General features: G+C 39.0%; 1 protein-coding gene across 1 annotated transcript in view; it reads right to left on the bottom strand.

Moving 5' to 3' along the window:
- The window catches only part of JAG2 (jagged canonical Notch ligand 2), a 91799-nt gene that overhangs the window by 25685 nt on the left and 45712 nt on the right, over positions 1-20402 (bottom strand). The window contains 4 exon segments of the mRNA XM_039536874.1: positions 990-1103; positions 4320-4439; positions 4869-4999; positions 19289-19349. Of these exon segments, the coding sequence (XP_039392808.1) occupies positions 990-1103; positions 4320-4439; positions 4869-4999; positions 19289-19349 (426 nt within the window).

Raw genomic sequence — 20402 nt, 5'->3', positions numbered from 1 at the left:
ATCTGCCTTCGTAAAGTACAAAGATTCACTAAATCGACTAGCACAGATTAAAAGGTTTAGGAATTCCTTCATAGGTTGCCTTCAGTTAAAACAAACCAAACCAAACATTGCCTAAGGCAGATGAACTAGTACACTCTACCCACTATGAATTGGTTATTAAATTCCACATATTCCAACTAAAAAGGCTTTCAGATCGCTAATATGAAGTCAGCAACAAAACATACTCTGCTCTTAAGTTAGTTTAAGTGGTTCTCCTGTGTTGTTATGGAGTTAAAACATCACTAATCAGCAACCCATATAGAATGGAGTACAAAATATTTACATATAAATTGTAAGTTAAGCAGCTTGAAGAGAAACACTTCTGTAACATTTATTGCAATGAGGGAAGATTGATTTATTTAGGTGCAAAGAAACTTGGAGCATAACATACACACGCTGTGTTACGTAAAGCGGGTAGTTAGACTTAGGGCTTGTCTACACACAGCGCTGCAGCAGTGTCGCTGTATCACTTTTGTGAAGATGTTACTATGCTGCTAGGAGCTTTGCCTGTCAGCATAGTTAAGCCACCTCTGCAAGAGGTCCTAGCTATGTTGACAGGAGAAACTCTCCTGTTGAATAGCGCTGTCTACCCTGGGGGGTTAGAACGGTATAACGATGTTGATCAGCCGTGCAGATCTTTCACACCCATGAAGTTTGTATGCAAGTCTGATGTATGTTTGTAATGCAAACATGTCCTTAGTTAGGCTCTGGTTAACTTTTAGTCTTATACTGCAAAAATAGCGGCTTCTTTCAATGCCTTCCTGTTTTTCTAAGTAACTCAAGAACAATACCATAGAAATACATGATAAAACAGTTTGGAAATCACAATTACTGAACAAAAATCAATTGGTACAGCATGTTACCCACTTTACCACGGAGCAGGCTTATTTATCCAAGCTTATAACAATCCTTCAAGCCCAATATGCTAAATTCAGCTGAATTGTACCTACCAACAGCACATGTTGGTCCGCTCCACCCTGATGGACAAAGGCATTTGAAGCCCGATGAAATTTCATGGCAGCTTCCACCATTAGCACAAGGGTTTGATACACAAGCATGCTCAGCTAAAGAGAAAAGAAAGTCTTCCTAAGCAGAATGATTACACAGTACCATCTCAACCAGGGTCTAAGATTATTTTTATTGGACACCTTCTAGTCAGAACTCACCCACCAGCCAGAGGCAACATAAAAAGGGAGGATGCCTGCACAGATGGGAAGCTCAGGCTCTCCCATCATTACCTGCTGTGATGGGAAGGGTACTAGATTCCTATCAGGGGACTGAACCTGGACCCTGCTCAGGGGCACCATCTTTCATATCAGCCTCTCACCTCCTATAACTGCTAGGAAGCAAATGGGAGACCAACTAACGCCTCAGAACCACCTGACACTTGGAGATATCTCCAACTTATTTCTCCCTGCCACTCCCTCCACAGCCTCTGCTTTTTGACCTTTCACTTCTGAACTGCTCCAGTGCCTTTCTTGACTGGATAAACAGCAACAGTTCAAGTGAGAAAGGTCTCATTGACAGAGTAATTTCACTCTGCTGCTGTTCCTTGGGAATTATTTTGGGGAGTCCGATGGCTGGTAATATACAGGAGGTCAGACTAAACGATCACAGTGCTCTCTTCTGGCCTTGGAACCTATAAAGTAGAGCGGTCTGCAAACTCAGGACAGCAATGCACTGGATTATTTTTGGAAGGTTTTTCACAACCAGAGAAAGAGTTGTTTTAAAATCAAGTTAGACTCTGGATCATTTAGGTCAGGGGTTGGCAACCTTTCAGAAGTGATGTGCTGAGTCTTCATTTATTCACTCTAACTTAAGGTTTTGTGTGCCAGTCATACATTTTAATGTTTTAGAAGGTCTCTAAGTCTATAATATATAATTAAACTATTGTTGTATGTAAAGTAAATAAGGTTTTTAAAATGTTTAAGATGCTTCTTTTAAAATTAAATTAAAATGCAGAGCCCCCCAGACCGGTGGCCAGGACGCAGGCAGTGTGAGTGCCACTGAATATCAGCTTGCGTGTCACCTTCGGCACATGTGCCGTAAGTTGCCTACCCCGATTTAGATTTACCAGGGAATGTTTCCCTTTTTTGACCTTAACCCACAAGGAGGTAACCCTGTTCACATATTTAATGTAAAATTTGCCCTGGGCAGCAGACAGTCATGGGGAAATAGAAGTGATTTAACACTACAATAGTGCAATAAACCTTTCTAGCCCTTAGTCTATCGTAATTATAGCTAAAAAGCCACGGAATTAGGAGCCACACGTGCATTTTGAGCCCCCATCTCCCTTTTTGCCAAGAGAACTAGAAAGTTCCTCCACCACACTTTACCAAAGTGAAGAAAGTACTATATTGTTGTCCATGTTACTCACATTGGTGCAAGAAGCTCAGCTAGCTACAACCATAGGTCAAGATTGACTATTTCCATAGCACCACTAGACCACATAGCTCTGTAGGAGAATAAATTAAACCAGGGGTATGTTTTGATAAATTTACAGTCTATGTATCAAGATCAATAGGTAAGTGGGAGAGAGAAGAAAGGAGGAAAAGTGCTCTGGGGAAAGAGTAGGGACACTATTCCCCCTGCCAACAGTGATGATTCATGAAGAACAGCAGATTTTGATCATCTGGAAGAGTCACATTAAGAAGTTACCATCCAATTGAGATTAGATGCTGGAGTAGCAATGGGGAGCTCCAGTGGTGAACACTGGAGGTTAGCAGTGGAACAACAGCTGAAGTGAGATTTTTGAAGGGGTTTAGGATGTTTGGCAAGAAAAAGAAGAAGAGGTCTACAGAGTGGTCTGAAGAGTTCAGTGAGCAGAGTGATAGCCCATCAATTAAAATGGGCAGGGACAAGAGTGCAAGGGGCAATGGTGAGAACAAGAAATGAGATGTGTACAGAAGATTCAAGGATAATCTATAAATAATAAAATAATAATAATTGGAGATATACCTATCTCCTAGAACTGGAAGGGACCTTGAAAGGTCATTGAGTCCAGCCCCCTGCCTTCACTAGCAGGACCAAGTACTGATTGTGCCCCAGATCCCTAAGTGGCCCCCTCAAAGATTGAGCTCACAGCCCTGGGTTTAGCAGGCCAATGCTCAAACCACTGAGCTATCCCTCCCCCCACAACCATAGTACAGTACAGTCTTGAACATCAACAGTCAAAACACCAGGGAAGAGAGAATAAAGGAAAATATAGCATAGCTATAGAACTGTGGGAGAGGAAATAATTTTCAGAGTGGAATCGGATAGACTCAGAGCTGCGAGACTGACATCAGGGAGGCTACAGGGGAGGAGACTGCAATAGAATTATGCTTGAAAAGCTCTTCTATGCTCCCATGAACATAGTTTTGTAACTAACATTTTAGAATCAACCGTTCTTGGGAATACTCCATAGCAGGCCGTGAGCAGAGTTTTCAAACATAGTTTAACCCTGCTGAATGGGATCCAAATTGTGATATACCTTTGTGGGAAATGCAGTTTCTTTTCTTCAAAGTGAGGGTCAGGAGAATAAGTGGCTAATTTTTGACTTTCTAAAACAATATTTTTTTAAGATATTACTAAGTGCCCTCCTCCCTTTTCTTTGATCACAGAATACCTGCCCAGGTAGACTTCTACTTTACTACAGGGGTCAGGGGCTAGAAGTGACTTTCACAAACGCCTGTAGCATCCTTAAGATGATCCAGGTGTATATGTGCATGTGTGCACAGGAGGAAGACAGGAGAGAGTACAGCTGAAAAAGGTGCACCTGCACCCCCTTCCCAAAATATGGTACAGTTTAATATTGGGAGGGAGGAAGGGGAAGCTGCATAAGAATAAAACAAAGAAAACAAAAAAACCCCAAAAAGGTAAGAAAGGAGACACACTGGGCCTGATTCAATCTCCACTGCAGCCAGCAGACAACTTTCCATTGTCCTCAGTAGTTTTTGGATTAGGTCTTTAAGGAGGAAGATAGCAGGTTGTTGCTACCCAGCTTCATCTGTACCCCTCCCTCCAAAGACCTGAATTTGCAGGTGAGTGGAGAAATCCTCTTCCTGCTTCCCAGAAAGGAAAACACCCGGGATTTTGGAAGTGACCTCTTTTGAGGACTCCCCTTGAAAGAAATAATTCTGTCCTCTCTCCATATGTGGCTTAGATGGGGGAGATGCATCACTGCAGGGAAACCAGCAGGCTGCTGAGAGCACCACCAAGAGCACACAGCTTTCATTCCCCTCTACAACTGCTTAACATAGCTTCACATTCAAATACATGCATGCAATGGTCATCTGTACCAATTTCACAATTCTTTCCAGAATAACCATCTGGGCAAGCACAGTGATATTCATCTGGTTCGGTGTTCATACAGGTTCCGCCATTCAAGCATGGATGGTGATTTCCACAGTAGTTTAAATCTGGACACAGAAGAAAAGAAAATGCCAGTTGACAGGTGTAACATAAATCCCAAAGTTACTGTTTTAGTTCACAGTCAAGAGACTTCAGGCAGACATACAACGCCTTCCTGGCTTGAATAACATTATGTCCTCCTCCCCCTTAATCCATTTTGACTTCAAGTCATCAATCACTAGCAAGCCTGTCATCCCATTGCTCTCCGTGGAATTGGAAAGGATGGACAAGAGACAACTGTATCAGTAAGAGGGTAAAATGTATCATTCTGAACCCCTGGCTTTAAAATGTTTTATTCTTATGACAGTTGAGCAGTCATCTGCCACAAAAAAGATTTGTGACAGATGTGCTCAGATAACTGCACATTGCAAAAACTAGTAAGTTACCAGTTAATGAAGCAATTTTATTATTTTTTCCTGTAAATTAACATTAAGTACCTTTGTTACACAGCAGACCACCCCAGTTGGTTTCACAATTACACTGCCATGGTTCTTTACAGCTCCCATGAGCACAACCTGGGTAGCGGACACACTCATCACAGAACTGTCCTTGCCAACCATAATGACACCTAAGAAGTAAATGCACATGTTAAACGCACTTAATTATCTGCAGCACAGGTATTCAGAGTGTTACATGTTGAACAATCCACTTGTTTAAAATAATGAATGATAAATGTAATAGAATATTGAAGTGTTATTTTCTCTTTTAGAGCTTGTTCTGCAATCTGCCTAGTTGAAGAGTGGTATGCATCTTTACTCTAACTCACTAGGAACAAAGAAAGCAGACCCCCAAAATATCACAGTAACTTATTCTAAACAGTACACACACATACATACCTGTTCTTTCACAAGAGATCCAGCCCCTACACAGTTAGAAATTATCATGCCTTACGGTAGTGTAAAAAGATGGGTTGCATAACCTATTAATTGTTAGAAATGAAGACTGCAAATTCTTTTAGTGGACAAGGAGGCATACATTGTATTTTTGTTCTGTGAAGATGGCTGGTGAGAGATTAGCTAATTTGTTCTAGAGTACTACACTTATTTCAGGACCTGGGGGTGATCAAAGATGCAGCTGTCCTGTCAATTTTCTCTGAGTTATTTTAAGAACTCTTTCTGCAGATTTAGTCTTATGTTCCCACTGTTCTTTAGCAGCTTATTCTAGTGTCCTCCTTACTTGGAGCAGACAAAATAAAAAGTAATGAACACTTGAGAAATACAAAAATTAAAGCAATTAACACTTAGTAACAAAACTTTAAACTAGGTTTCTTCAAAAACCTTTCCCTTCTGATTGGATTGTTTATAACAATGCAGACATACTACAAGGCCAGAATTCCGTTAGCAAAAATACCTGGTGTGCTCTATAGGGAAGTTTTTTTTTTTTTTAAAGCACAAGACAAAACAAACAAACAAAAAACTTGTCTCCAACCAGAAGTTATGGCTTTAAGTCAGAAGGAAACTCTCTGACTAACTATAGCATTAAAGAGACTTCCCCAAGAGATCAGGTGTACTTATCTTAAATTACCACCAACAAAAACAGCAAGAATTCCTTCCTTACCTCAGACTCTCTCTTAAAAAGGACCATCTACATCTTCCAATACAATCCTACTTGACAGTTCATTTCAACAGACAACCAGTTAAACTGGTTGTTAAATATGCTTCACTATATCCAGAAAGTCTCATTAGAAAAATCTGTTAGGCTACATTGTATGGATATAATCCCCATATGCTCTGCGAGGGAGGAGAGTCAGCCAACAAAGCTACATTTTTCATATCAATGTCAGTGTCTCAATATCAGTGCCCCTTTGGAATGCAGGAAAAGAATGGCACTAACATTTGTAGCCATTTTCTGAGTGGAAGAGGAAAATTAAACAGGGAATCCCCATTCACTAGGGACTAATATATTAGACTGTTTAATAAGGAGTTGTGGTTTCTGAGACCATATGTTGGCAGCATGATCATGCTGTCCTCTGTGTTAATACCAACACAAACTACTCCTTGCTTAAAGCTCTGAATTTCTGCTCTTCTGTATTTAGTTACCAAGGTAGCTTTTTTCGTGTACTCACATATGTTTAGTGTCTCACTGGTAAACTTCTGGAACTATACTGTGGAAGTGAGGGTGCTAGAAATTGCTCTGATTCTTCCTACTTGCATACAAATTGTGGGGATTACAATGTAATTGTAAACTCAGTTATCTACTTATTTCAGGAGACAAAGTTTATTCAGATAATTAAAAGATTCAGGGGTTTGCCAGGAGACTGTAGAATATACAAGCTCTGTAGCAGTTCTCTCCTCCTGTGTTAATATGTTGTATATTGAAATAAGATAAATATAATTAGAAAGCTAGTTCATACTAAAAATTCATCCTCTTTCCTCTAGGCAGTACTAATTACATACCCACAGAGTACAGCTGTTTCCAATGCTAGGATACCTACTTATAGCAAAGCATGCATGATTTCTTTAATGTTTTAAATTTTGGCAATACAATTCTGATATTTAAGTGCATTCTCAACACACTTCAGCTTCTGTAACTTGGTTCATTATTGCCAACACAAAATCTGTTTTAATCCAAAGAATAAATACCTACTGACAAATGTGGCATGTCGATGTGACTATGAGAGGAAAGTGTTTCAGTAACTCCTATTTGAATGGGCTACAAAAAACTGTGATAGTGCTCTAGGAGCATGGAGAGGGCAATGTAAAATTATCTTCTGAAAAATGGAATTAAAACATTGTTTTAGGCCCTGCAAGAACACACAAAAATGCTTATTTGGTAGGAAAGGGTTACTACTTCTTCATGACATTAAGTGTAAACTTTGTTTCCGGTATAAGTTGAGTTACCATAATAGCCCTAGGGAAATCATTTCTACAAGCTACCAGCAGTCCAACCAAAGGAACACTATGTTTACGAGTCAAAAGGTTACTATGTGGTAAACTGATCAGTCTTCAGTTTACAAGGAAGAATAAATTAGGATTTCCTCTCAAACAGGAAGTCTGGTCGCATCCTACATTAGCAGGTGCTAGAACAGCTTTAATTCCACTTCCTTCTTGAAAGATAACTTTTACATGGATCTCTGCTCACTCCTAGAGCAAAATGTGATAAAAAGAAAAACTTGTTCAACAGCATGCGTATTGAAACTTGTGAGAAAATCATGTAAAAGCATTAAGGAAAAGAACTTCAGTTCACCATGATAAAAAACAAAGGTTTAGAGAGGAGTGGAGTTATATTTAGAAAAAACAGAATTCATCTATTTCACCCCAGTAAACAAAGCCTAAAGAGAAGCTGTTTATGCAGCCAGTGGACTAGATTAAATTTCTGCCATTATGAATGGAAAAACATTACCTGAAGTTTCCATAATCCGAGGATTAATTCTGAACCCGATTATGAATATTGTAAACCATTTTTCCTATTTAAAGTGGAATTCACCCTGTACAACAACCTAGGCTCAGAAAATGCAAGATTCTTGATCGGGGTTAATTTCTTGTCCCTTTCTCCCTTCCCTTTACTGCCAGTGTTACTAGCACTAACTTTATGACCATGGCTATGTAAAAGCAAATCAGAGATCACTTAATCTAAACTTCTGGGTTACTAACAGTACAAAGGAAGTTCCCATAAATAGATTGTCATAGTTTAGTGACTTCCTGAGGGAAGGCTGAAGCATACGCATCAAGTCTCAGATCAGACAAGTCCACTACGTCAGCGTTAAGATCAACAAAGGGAGTGCAACAGGCACATATTGGAATGATCTTCAGTAATTTTAATTAAAAAACAATGATCAGTTCTACAAACCTATCTTAGCTGCTTTCAAAAGCAAATGAAAAAGGCTGCATTTTCTTTAGACTACAGAGGGATTGGTAACAATGGAAACCTACAGTTTCGATTAAGGCTGAAGTAGGCTATTTTAAAGAACAGTATTAGCAAAACATGTAGGGACATCAAATTTCACAAACTAAATAAAGGTAACCAAAGGAAACAATTGTGCCATAGATTATCACATATGCAGTTATTTTAAGATATATTAGCATGAATTGTATCATCAATATATTTATGTTTGTATAAAATATTTGTTCAGATTAGAATAGAATATCAGGGCTGGAAGGGACCTCAGGAGGTTATCTACCACATTACTAGTAAGTGTGGCATGAAGTAGGTAAATGAGGATGTTACAGCCAATATATCTGTAGAAATGCTAAGTCTGAGTGCATTAAGGCTGTGTGAAACAGCTGACACAAGGTCAAGATATCCCACAAGAGTAAAAAAAAAAATAGCATCTGGTATGCACTGCAGCCCCAAATTGTATTCAGAAACAGCAGCAAAAAGTATTGAAAGGCAATGACGGGTGACAATGTGGCTGAGATATGTTTCTTTAATTGGAGTTTTGATAGTCTACTACAAAGAGATTACTTTTAAAAGTGTGAAGACTATACAAAGTTAAGACCCAATTTTTCAAACCATCCTTTGTGGAAGAGGAGTATTTACCAAAACAAGACATTTAGTAACCATCATGCAGTTGAAGGGTCTGATCTGGCAAAGTGCCAAGATGTGCTCAGCGTCTATTGACCTTAGTAGGGGTTAAGGGTTCTTGGCACCTCTCAGAAGATGCAAGCACCACCAATGATTGGGCCCTTACTTTTCAAAACCAGATTCTAGGTTAAGCACATGGAATTATAAAGCTGCCTGTTCACTTGGCTATTTCATGTAAGTCTTCGCCATTTATTACATGTAATTTACTTTATTTTCAGTTTTTCAACTTGTTCCACTTTAGCTTTTGAGAGGAAAAGTGGATCTAGTTCAACACTCAAAAATTATACCACAAGTGTTTGCAAAGTAGACTCAGTGAAGTCACTTGGTAGGTGGATAAGAGGAGAATAAGATCCAAGTCAATCAGGTTATCCTACTGGTGTTTAAAATAGGCCAATCACTTTGAGGCTATAGAACAGCACATTGTACACTGGAATTAGTTAAATTATCAGCAAAGAATCGTGTGGCACCTTATAGACTAACAGACGTTTTGGAGCATGAGCTTTCGTGGGTGAATACCCACTTCGTCGGACGCATGCATCCAACGAAGTGGGTATTCACCCACGAAAGCTCATGCTCCAAAACGTCTGTTAGCCTATAAGGTGCCACACGATTCTTTGCTGCTTTTACAGATCCAGACTAACACGGCTAACCCTCTGATACTTAAATTATCAGTTTCTCTCCTAGCCAGGAAGTCAGGATTTAGTTGCACAGTTCTTTCCCCAGGAGAGAAGTAGCTGAGCTTAAGTTTCACTTGACAAAACCAGTAACATACGTTCCTGTTGAACAAAACTAACATTCGTGACCAGAGAGAAAAAGTGTGAGAGGTAATATATATATATTTATTGGACCAACTTCTGTTGGCAAGAGACACATGCGTTCAAGTTACACAGAGCTCTTCTTCAGGTCTGGGTGGCCAAAGCAGTGAAACTGACATACAAAGAGGGACATCTTAATTCTGAGAGCTCCTCCCTTGCAGAACTAGAAGCCAGGGGAGCGTTTCATATGTCAGACTGTCACATGAGTCAGACTCCATGCATAGGGGCCAGGGATAGCACCCTGACAAGAATCTCAACAACTGAAAGCAGCTGGGCTTGGAGTTGCATATGGACCTCCCTTGGAGAGTCCAAATAATCTTTTGCATCTACTTTTGGATAGTAGGCTTCATGTTCTGGCTAAATATGTCAAGCCCTGGTGGTGGTAAATCTCAATTATCAATCTTCAAAACAAATATGAGGAAAAAGGTATTTACACTCAGAGCTAAGGCCCACCTTAAAGGCTAATTGTCTCTAAAATAAATTAACTCCAAGTGGGCTGAATCTAGTGATCTTGAATCCCACCACTTTGCTTTATTAGTCTATCTTTATGAAAGAGTGACATGGAACTGAATGGCTTAAACACACACACACACACACAAAACAAAACAAATTTGGGGGGGCACAGATTTTATGCCAATTTGCAGACCACACGTCTATAGACTGATAAAACGCCTCAAAATATGCAGGATTCTTTTATTATATCTGCACTAACAGGTACTTCTCCACTACAGTTATACTTCAGTATCCCACTACCATGTATGCGGCTGGCTGTGGAACATTAGGCTCCTATCACTTTTTTGGTTAAAGCAGTTCAAGGAAGCGGAAGGAACCTATTATGCTTCCAAAGGCTGAGCTGAAACACTTCAGCCTAAAATAAAAATCCTACATCCTGCAAGGCAGAAGCAAAACATCATAACTGTGTCCTGTTACTCACATGTGTATTTTTTCCCCTACTGAACCTTCCTGACAAATAATAAAACTCCTCCCGCACTTAGACTTCAATTAGAAATTTTAGCCAAAACATTCATGACAGGAAAACAAATCAGATCCAGTGATGCTAATGACAGAAGCAAAATGCATCATTCAGTGGGTGGGAAAAAATCCACTAAATTTTCTGATGACATACACAGGATGGTGTTGCACAAGCCAAAACAATAGTCATGTATAATTATTTACTTAAATAGGTATAAAGAGGCTGCTTAATTTAAGAGTTAAAAATTGTTATATATTAGGAGACAATGTGATGTAGTTACTAGACGCAGACACTGAATTGGGGATCCAGGTTTTAAGACCTGTTATTGTACTAGCTCAATGAGGAGTGCTCAACGATGTCTGCTCAGGTCTGTTAGAGGCTTTTCCCCTCCAGATCTGGGGGGCACTCATTAACTGTTCCAGGAGAAAATGGGTCTCCCTCACCTTCTGAGTTCTTTTCAAGAAAGAATGCCAAACCGAACCCCTCTCAGGAATATGTCCTCTACACCAAAACAGAAAAGGCACCATGAGCGCCAGGCATGCAGCAGGGTAACCACATTAAAAGAGGAGAGTTTTGAAGCCTGGGGACTTTGCTTCAGTCATAGGTTCTAAACCCCCATGTCAAGGAAGGCCCTAACACCTTTTTTTAAAATTATTATTATTACTGTTGTTGTATTTGTATTAGCCAACAGCCTTTAAATAACTAATCCTAAAACTACACGAACTACAACTGTATTATTTACACTAGTACTATACAGATACATATACACACACAGAGAGGACCTAAATTATATAGTGTGCAAAAAGCAGTGGACACTGCCAAGGGTTCCCTCTTGTAATCACAGGCAGTAAGAAGGAAATGAGGAATGATTGGGCCCATCTGCTCTTTATCCCTCCGATAGGGGGAGAAAGTGTAGCTGGGGCACTGACACCATCCCAATAAACAATGCTGGCCAAAAATTCTCATTTCCAGTCCATTTAACTTAGTCTAAACATCCTCTATAGGACACATTTTTCTTTATCTTTTAGAAATGATTTTTTTTTTAAAAGAACAGATGCATGATATACACCTACCCTAGTTCTATGCTGATTAAGTTTTACCTTAACAACATATTGAATATTGAGATTTGGCGCCTTTGAATTGTTTTTGAAGAAAGATTCTCTGTAAAAGCTTAAAACAAACAAAAGGGAAGTACACAAACTTTATACACAGCACTACCATCCTGGCAATGTGGGAACAATGAAGCTCGGATACTAGACATACCTGGAACTTCTCCAAACACATGCCAAAGTGGATCATGAGGAAATGAGAGATTAAATTATTAAGTGTACTGACAACTTGTTGAAAATGGTACCAAAAGATTCAGATAACTTATCTCGAACAACTAGCCTTTACGTTCTCCCATATCTATGGCCATCCAGGATCACTGTGGTGTGCAGAGCCCAGTTACTCTGAATAAGGTTACCTCAACAAATAACTGTTACACCAAAGTTAACCTCATTGCTGTGTAGCACAAACAATACAATCTAGTATTTAAGATCTGCTGTTGTCCAAACTTTGTTTAAAAAACCCCACAGCATCCCCCCCCCCCCAACCACCTGAACTTTTAAACAATGGTCTGTGATGTAAATCAGTTCAAGGTACTGTGAAGTCACTGATCAACAAGACCACTTAGTCTGCAACTTAAGAAAAACCCAGTTTTTAAGATAGATTAGTGGTCCCAAATCTAGCTATTTTATCACACAGTTTTAGCAGCTGATTCTTGTCTATACAAGAAGAAATTGGTTTGATATCAATGTCATTTTGCCTGTCATCTGAGCAAGCTTCTGAAACTTTTCATTGTTGTTTCTTCTGAACTGACTGCAGTAAAACCACCACCATATGAGGAAAGCCATTTCTGAAGCACAGCATATTCCTTAGCAAGTAGAATTCCTGCATATATGTTATACCCTGTAAAATATTTTAAAATTGCTCTACTCCATGTTGACACTTATTCTAGAATGAGGTGCCAGCATAACCACCACTTTCTCAAGAGAAGAAGAAAATAAAGCAATCTGAAAAATCCTCTTCCTCACTCCCCAACCACGAGACACATCAGACCATTAGTTCTCAAGATAACTTTTTACAGGGGCTTGCTATAGGGGTTCCCAAAACAAGTTAAAATGAAGACCTGTATTTTTGTTTTCCTCTCTACCTTGCTAACCAAACAAAAAGATTCATTGATAAATAGCTCAAGCAACACCAACAAAAGGACTTAAAAAAAAATCAGAGGCAAGAAAGCTTTCCAGCAGATAAGGATGACAGTTCTGCTGCTGCTAAAGGCATAACTGAGAATTTAGTTATTTACCAGCTGAATGGCTACATCAGACTGCTACGGTTCTAAGGTCTGCCTCTACAGAAGCACTTAGTCCAAGGAATCACTTTGAATTACTTGATATCAAGAGTAAAAAAGCAAAAAAACTACTTCAGTAAAAAGCTGTAATTAGGATCCTCACACTAAATCAGAGATGAAAAACAGATTTTGCATTTTTTCTGTATATAAAAAACAATTGTGAAGTTTGAGAATAAGGCAAATCAGTTTATGAGCCAGACTACTGGCACCAGCAGACTTCCACGCCTCTCACACCCATTCGCCTTCCTCCCATTTTTCATTTTCCTTTAGAATTAGAAAGCAGCCATTGTTTTTACCTGTTAAATGAGGGTGGCAATAGTCCAAAAATCCAAAGAAGGAATTTAGATTATAATTCAATAGCGCCAAACACAATTATCCCAAGTACATCTAAACAGTCTTCCTTGCAAGGCTGTAAACAAAAGGTCACGCCTGCAAGCCTTGTTTAAAATTCACTCCACTTTTTTTTTTTTATAAAAAAAAATTTCTACCATCTAGTCAAAGTATTCTTTTCTAACATTCACCGATCTCTACCATGGCATGCAAGTGCAGGGTACACTAAGTACCAACTGTGAGGTTGGCTTGTCCAATCAGTAACAAATCATTTATAGAAACATATTTTATAACTTGTTGCATTAATGGGATCTTTAGTGTCACTGTATTAACTTCTATAGATCAGTCCAATATCTTTTTGGCGGACATGCAGATCAAGGGCAACTTTTTAATAAAAGAAAACAAAAAAAAAATAGGGTATAAAAACTGTAGTATCGACCTACTAGTAAATCTTTGATACCTTAGTTGATTTTAACATTCTCTCTACTTGCTAACCAATTTCATGGATTGGTGACATCACTCGTAGGTATAAGGCAAGTCTCCAAAGAGGGCCATATATTTGGAATTTAATGAACCCACCCTACATCCCTCCCCCATCATATACATAAAATAAGCTTTCCAATGGTATGTTCAGAAGAGCTGTCAAGTGGTGCTGTAAGACTGTAGGCGAGGTGAAACAATGGTATCCAAAATGAGAAAAAGCCATTTTTTGCAATTCTAGAAATACTGCAACATGACTATGACTACAGGTTTTGCTATTTAAGTTAATGTCAAACACCTTAAAGTGGTGTTTATTGGCCAAAACTACAATGTATTACAAGATTTTTTTGGTTTTGCACAGGCAAGTTTTTTCCCCCAGAAGCGATGAAGCTGTTTACATGCAGGAAAAAAATGGCAAATATCTACATTTTGCAATATACTAACATGAAATGTTTTCATATGGCATATTCTTAATTGTCAAAGTATTTTACAAGGAAAACATTTTCTATACAGACGCTCCCTGGGTTACGCAAGATCCGGCTTACACAAATTCATACTTACGGAAAAAGTTCCATAAGCCAGAAATAGGATTTTCAAGTTGCAGAAATTTTTGCGTAACATACGGGTATATATTTCTGACTTACGCAAGGCTTTCCGGAACAGAACGATTGCGTAAGTCGCGGGGGCGTCTGTATTTCCAACTGAAATTTGCTGACCAGATCAAGCTCTCACTGAAGATTGTGCACCAGTAGCACTAGATTGCATGCCAATAGTTTGTACTGCATAGTGGGAAGATAAATGTATGAATTCCTAATGTCATGCTTCTCCATTTGTACGCTTTTGTACATACATTGTAACATGTAGTCTGCCTAGAAGAAGGTTTTAGTTTGTAGCTGGCTCTGCATGCAGTAGTAGCCTTTGGATATATTCTAGAAACTAGCTTTTAAATTCAGTTATGCTTATGTACGGGTCAGCTATAGTGTTAGAGATGAACATACATAACTTTATAGTATGAATATGCAAAACCTATGGAAGAAATGGCCAAAGTAGCAGCAAACACACATCTACAAAAAAAGTCCTTGACTCTGCACTGAAGAGGGATGAAAAGAATGTTCTACCTCTTCCCAACTATGTCATCCACAATATGACAAACCCATTTGATGCTGAGTCACAGCCAAAAAGTGCTTATCAACATATCTAATGGACTGCATGTGACATCAGACATACAAGAGTCTCTACTAAAATAGCAGATGTTGAAGAACAAATGGAGAGATTTGAGAGAGGAACAGCTGATTCTGATGGGACATGTAGCTTCTTCAGACAGTTAAGAAACCTGGCATCACTACATTTGCTGACATGGCCAAAACCACCAAATACAAGTCTGGCAAGAGAGGGACAATCACAACAGCTATCAGTCCAAAAATGGTCTTCCACAGAGCCCTGTCCTTAGCAAGATGCCGAGATTATGTTTCAATAGCAACTGTTCTAAGTCACCCAATAGGACCTGTGCCTATGTCCCTCTTCCTTGCTGACAAAACAAGGATAATACCAGACACTCAATTAGGGCATCAGCTGGAAGAATCCATGAGCTAGGAGTATGCAACAAAGAAACCATGGTGTACATCAGAGATATGACATGGTTATTATACAAATGATGGCCAGAGAAATTCCATACACTTGATTAACTGGCTGCTGAGTACTTGAGGCAGGTCGTGAAAGAATCTGACCAAGCTAATTCTGTAACTGAAGTCTTTGACAGATATGACAAAGTAAGTGTGAAAACTGCAGAAAGACTACGCTAGACAGGATCTAAAGATGGCTACAAGAGATACCAGGTGATTGGTGGACGCCCTGTGCCTCCATGGAAAAAGAGTTCCTAAACATGGCATTCAACAAGCAGTCACTTGTAAAATTCCCCGTGAATATATGGTTTAAATGTACATGATAATGTAGGAGCACACCCAACACAAACGCTCCTTCTAGCTGGAGGCTTTTCCAATGGTAAAGCAGCAAAGTCCATCATCAGTAGAGGTGCTGAAGAAGCCCAAGGTGGTACTCAACAGGAATTGGTCATAAGGATGCTTCTGCATACTTTATGTGCAAGTATGGCTTCTGGGTCTCCTGATACCAAAGGAACCATGGTAATTAGGTCATGTGATCCATTTTTGGAAACAGCAAGGACCAAAATGTGTAACACATACATAACATGGATTGAAACAGGAGCCATTACCAGCACAATGGACATGCATCACTTCACATCTGTGCATGCAACTTGTGAAGCACTCACTCTTGACTTCTGTAACATGCTTCCTGTTATACAAGTATTAACAGGAGTTTCTAAAAGACCTTATTTGTGCCTGTACCAGTAGGGATCACTGCACAATCAACTGTCTCTGTAGCCAGAACAATATTCCCCGCAGAGAAATATGTGCGTGCCAAGGCAATGAAGATGTGGTAACCCAAGCATGCTCGGCGGAGATCATAACGATGAACAAAATGACAATAATAATGTTGACTAGAAATGTCACCCGTGTTATTACATTTCCAGGATATCTGTTCAAGTTTATTATTAGATTTTGTTTTGCCCTTTAGTTTGTTGTTGTGATGCTTTGAGGTCAAAGAAATCCAATTTTGTGTCTTGAAATACAGAGTCATTAAACTAACAAACAAATTAAAGTGACCACTGAAATACTTGCATGTGTTGATGGTGTCATTGTTTACCTCAATTTCTGTGGAAATGGCACCACTTTATAGCTCCACATCATACCGCATCTTATAGTAGACATAAGCAGCTTTAAAATGAGGTGCATGTGGGTAGAGGGTACATTAAGACAACCAAATTGGTAGTGTTTGCCACTTTCTGTTGAGACCTTAGGTGTATTTTCATATCTGTCAAGAATCTGGCAGGTGGAATACAATCCAACTGTAGTATTTTTATACCTAAACTTTCCTCTGCTATTTTCTCTTCCAGCAAGAGAGGCTGCTGTTTAAACTTCCTGAATATATAGGAGTGAATCCAACTAGATAGAACAGAATAATGGGAAGAGCCTCTAGTCAGAGCCCGTAAGAGAGACTGGGACTCTACTTTTCTGAAATTTAACTCAACTGGGGTACCTTAGAAGAGCCATATGGATATCAAATATTAAGGAAACAGCTCTTGTTCTTTAGAAACAAAGGGGATACGTAACAGGATTCCCTCCTTTAGTTTTAAAGCTACCCCTTTTAAAAGCCCCCTTCAAAAACATCTGGTCTCTTGGGAGCCTCAACCTAATCTTTGTGATCCTGTGTGTTCTCCCCCTTTGAACCTTTCAAAGGTATTTTCTTGGACTCTCTTTTGCGAGAACACATTCCTGTTAGCCTTTATTTGTTTCAGCAAGATGAGGGTACTCACACTACCTCTCCTACATGGTTACATGTCTAGCTTTTCCCCACTCCTTGTAAAAAAGGTATTAGCCTTAGGCAAAGCAAGGTATGATTACACCAGCACCTCCCCCCCACCCTTCGATAAAGCTTTTGTCAATGAGGGGTGTGAAAAAAGATACACCACTGACCGACAAAAGTGCCAGTGTGGACAATGCTCTGCCGACACAGCTACCGCCGCTTGTTGAGGGGGAGGTAGTTATGCCAACGGGAGAGCTCTCTTCCATTGGCATAGAGCAGCTACATGGGAGACCTACCCGAAGTTTCTGTTGTCTTTTCATCTCAACTGGTATTCCCTTAGATGCCTTTTCACATTCCCACCGTGCTGGGCCAAAGAGATCCCGTGGCACTACCTGGACATCAATAAAGCTCTGAAGATGCCCCACTTACCTGAACCAAAATTCAGGGAAGTACTTGCTCAGTTTTTTTCCCCCTCAAGAGTTTTCACATTGGGGAACATTCCCAATCTAAGCTGTTGGTCATTTTCTCAAGTCAAAGTCACAGTCTGAACTGGTGGCAGTGAAGTCATAAATGCATTTTATAACATTGTATGCTGTGTTGTTGCAGCTGTGCTGATCCCAGTATATTAGGGATACAAGGTAGGTGAGGTAATATATATTGAACCAACTTCTGATGAAGACAGACACTTGAAATTTATACAGAGCTCTTCTTCAGGTCTAGGAAAAGAACTCAGAGCATCACAGCTAAATACAAAGTGGAACAGATTCTTTAGCATAGGTAGTTAAAATATATTTCAAAGGAAACCTTCAAGGTAAGCAGCCTGTTAACACCTCTCCAGTCATAGAGGAGAAAAGGAAAAGAAAAAATTTGGGGAAAGTAGGGGCAAGTTTAGTAGGTTACATAACTACCCTCCCCCCAAGCTTTTTTTTGTATTCCACAAAACTAACCTCAGTTAGCCAAGACTTTCATGTTGAGAGCGGCAAGATGTTTCCTTAATAAAGAATGTGTCTAATTAACAGAGAACTCAGTGTTTTGATAAGTTGGCAAGTAGTACATAATTACAGGAGAATAGACTGATGCTTATGCTTTGGCTACAAACATTTTTGAGTACTTGTACAAGCAGCGAGTTTTGAAGAGTTGGAACAAGTATATTTAAAAAGCCAGTTGCAATAAGGTAGCACTGGTTCTCTCTTGACCAACCCTGTTAGCAGATGTTAGAACTCCTGCATGGAAGTAATAACTAATTCATGTTCACTGTGGCAGGCACTACCTGTTCACCTTCCCTTTATTTCAGAGTGGAGTTAAGTTGTTCAACCCAGAGGGAAAGAGAATCTGGGACATACCTGCAAGAAACCCTAAGAACAGGCCTGGCTGCGGGTAGAATGCATAGGCGGTGTTTTATTTAGTGTTATCTCAATTGAAAAATATCATCTCAAGAAAAGGGTTGAGTTTGGCACCAATCCAGAATGTACCTTTTGTGCTGGAGTTGGGAAAATACCATCTACCCATACAATCCATTCTTTAAAAATAAATAAAAAACAATTGAAATGAAAGATTGTCTCTTTTCAGAAGACCTGGATGAGACCTATGGGAGACCTAGAAATATTCAAAGTTAGAGCAGGCTAATAAATTTTCTGCTATTGCAGGTGATCTTTAAATAGAATAGAGTGCTGGTTCTTGTTTGAAGTGCCTCATCTAATCCCAACTGTTTTTTGCAAATCCCTTCAGTCACAAACACAGAAGCAGACAACCTCCGAAAGTAAAAAGTTCTGTGAAACTCAAAGTCTGAAATAAATGTAACTTAATATTGCACAGTTGGAATATAATCCATATCTATACCCATCCAGCCAATTTTTATTTTACTGTACACTGCCTAATTGCTAAAAATCACTGTTAAAAGCAAAAGTACTAGAAAGCCAATGTTCTTCCTTCACACTAAAATAGCCAAGTACATATACTTACTTGCATTCCCCAGGTACACTGCAACCCCCATGGAGTAAATTACATCCTTGTTTACATACAGCTGTGAATAGAAAAAAGGTTTAGACTTCAGTTAGTATGGGCAGTAAGACTTCAGTTAATACAGAAACCCTAGCTCCTAGTCCAGCAATTAAAGCAATTTCATAATGGAGTAGCTTATTCATTGCTCATTCCTAAAACAGTTTTCCTTTCAATTAATTCTTACATAGACATCAACAAACAGCACAACTATTTAAACAACAAACCATCAACTCTTCGAGCTAGCTATTTCATTAAATCAACTCCAAGTTTTAAATAAAACCAACCGAGCCTCTTGTTTAGCCTGGATCTACAAACATGGATTACATTTTTAATGTTATACCACTTAATTTGATTTGTTACATGGGTTCAGATATTTTAAGTTAATCAACCTTTTAAAATAAGATATAGAACTAAAGTACTATATAAAGTACACCTTCAAAAATTATACAATATTGGCTAAAATAGCTATAAATTGGTGTTTTCATCACTTTACTTCTGTCATAAAGTGAAAAACCAAAACAATTTTAGTGCTAGTTACTCACTGAAAGATAGGAGGAAGAATGCTGTGGGACTAAATTGAACATTGCAGGTATATTTAAGGACTGCACTTGAACATTAACGGACATCAAAAAGCTTTCAGCTTTGTATACATTAAACAGCTTTATCCTCATTTTCAAGAGTTACAAGGACATTTTTCCAGGACTGGAAAACATACACAGTATTACTAATCTGGTACTGTAAAATGTTATTAAAGCTATCTTCATTTTAGAAATCTGTTAAGCTATAATGTATCATTTTTTCTTTAAAAGTTAGCTCCTTGATCAAAGTTAACCAGTACCTTCAGTTTAAGTTAAAAGGGCATTTAATTCACTGGTTTAAAGACCTGATTTGATAGGCAGACAAGTCTCTATTAGATTCTGCCAAGACCCTCACTTCACTCTTACTAGAGCAAGTCAGGTTTTTGTGGTTTTGCTTTTAAAAAACAAAAAACAAAAGAAGCATCCAGCAACAAAATAGTGCTTGCATTCATAGTGGCAATTCATAGTCGTTCATAGGGATAGTGAATAGGCATTGG

The sequence above is a fragment of the Mauremys reevesii genome, linkage group 4, assembly GCF_016161935.1.
Source record: "Mauremys reevesii isolate NIE-2019 linkage group 4, ASM1616193v1, whole genome shotgun sequence".
NCBI classification, from domain to species: domain Eukaryota; kingdom Metazoa; phylum Chordata; order Testudines; family Geoemydidae; genus Mauremys; species Mauremys reevesii.
This window is presented reverse-complemented; position numbering and strand designations above follow the sequence as displayed.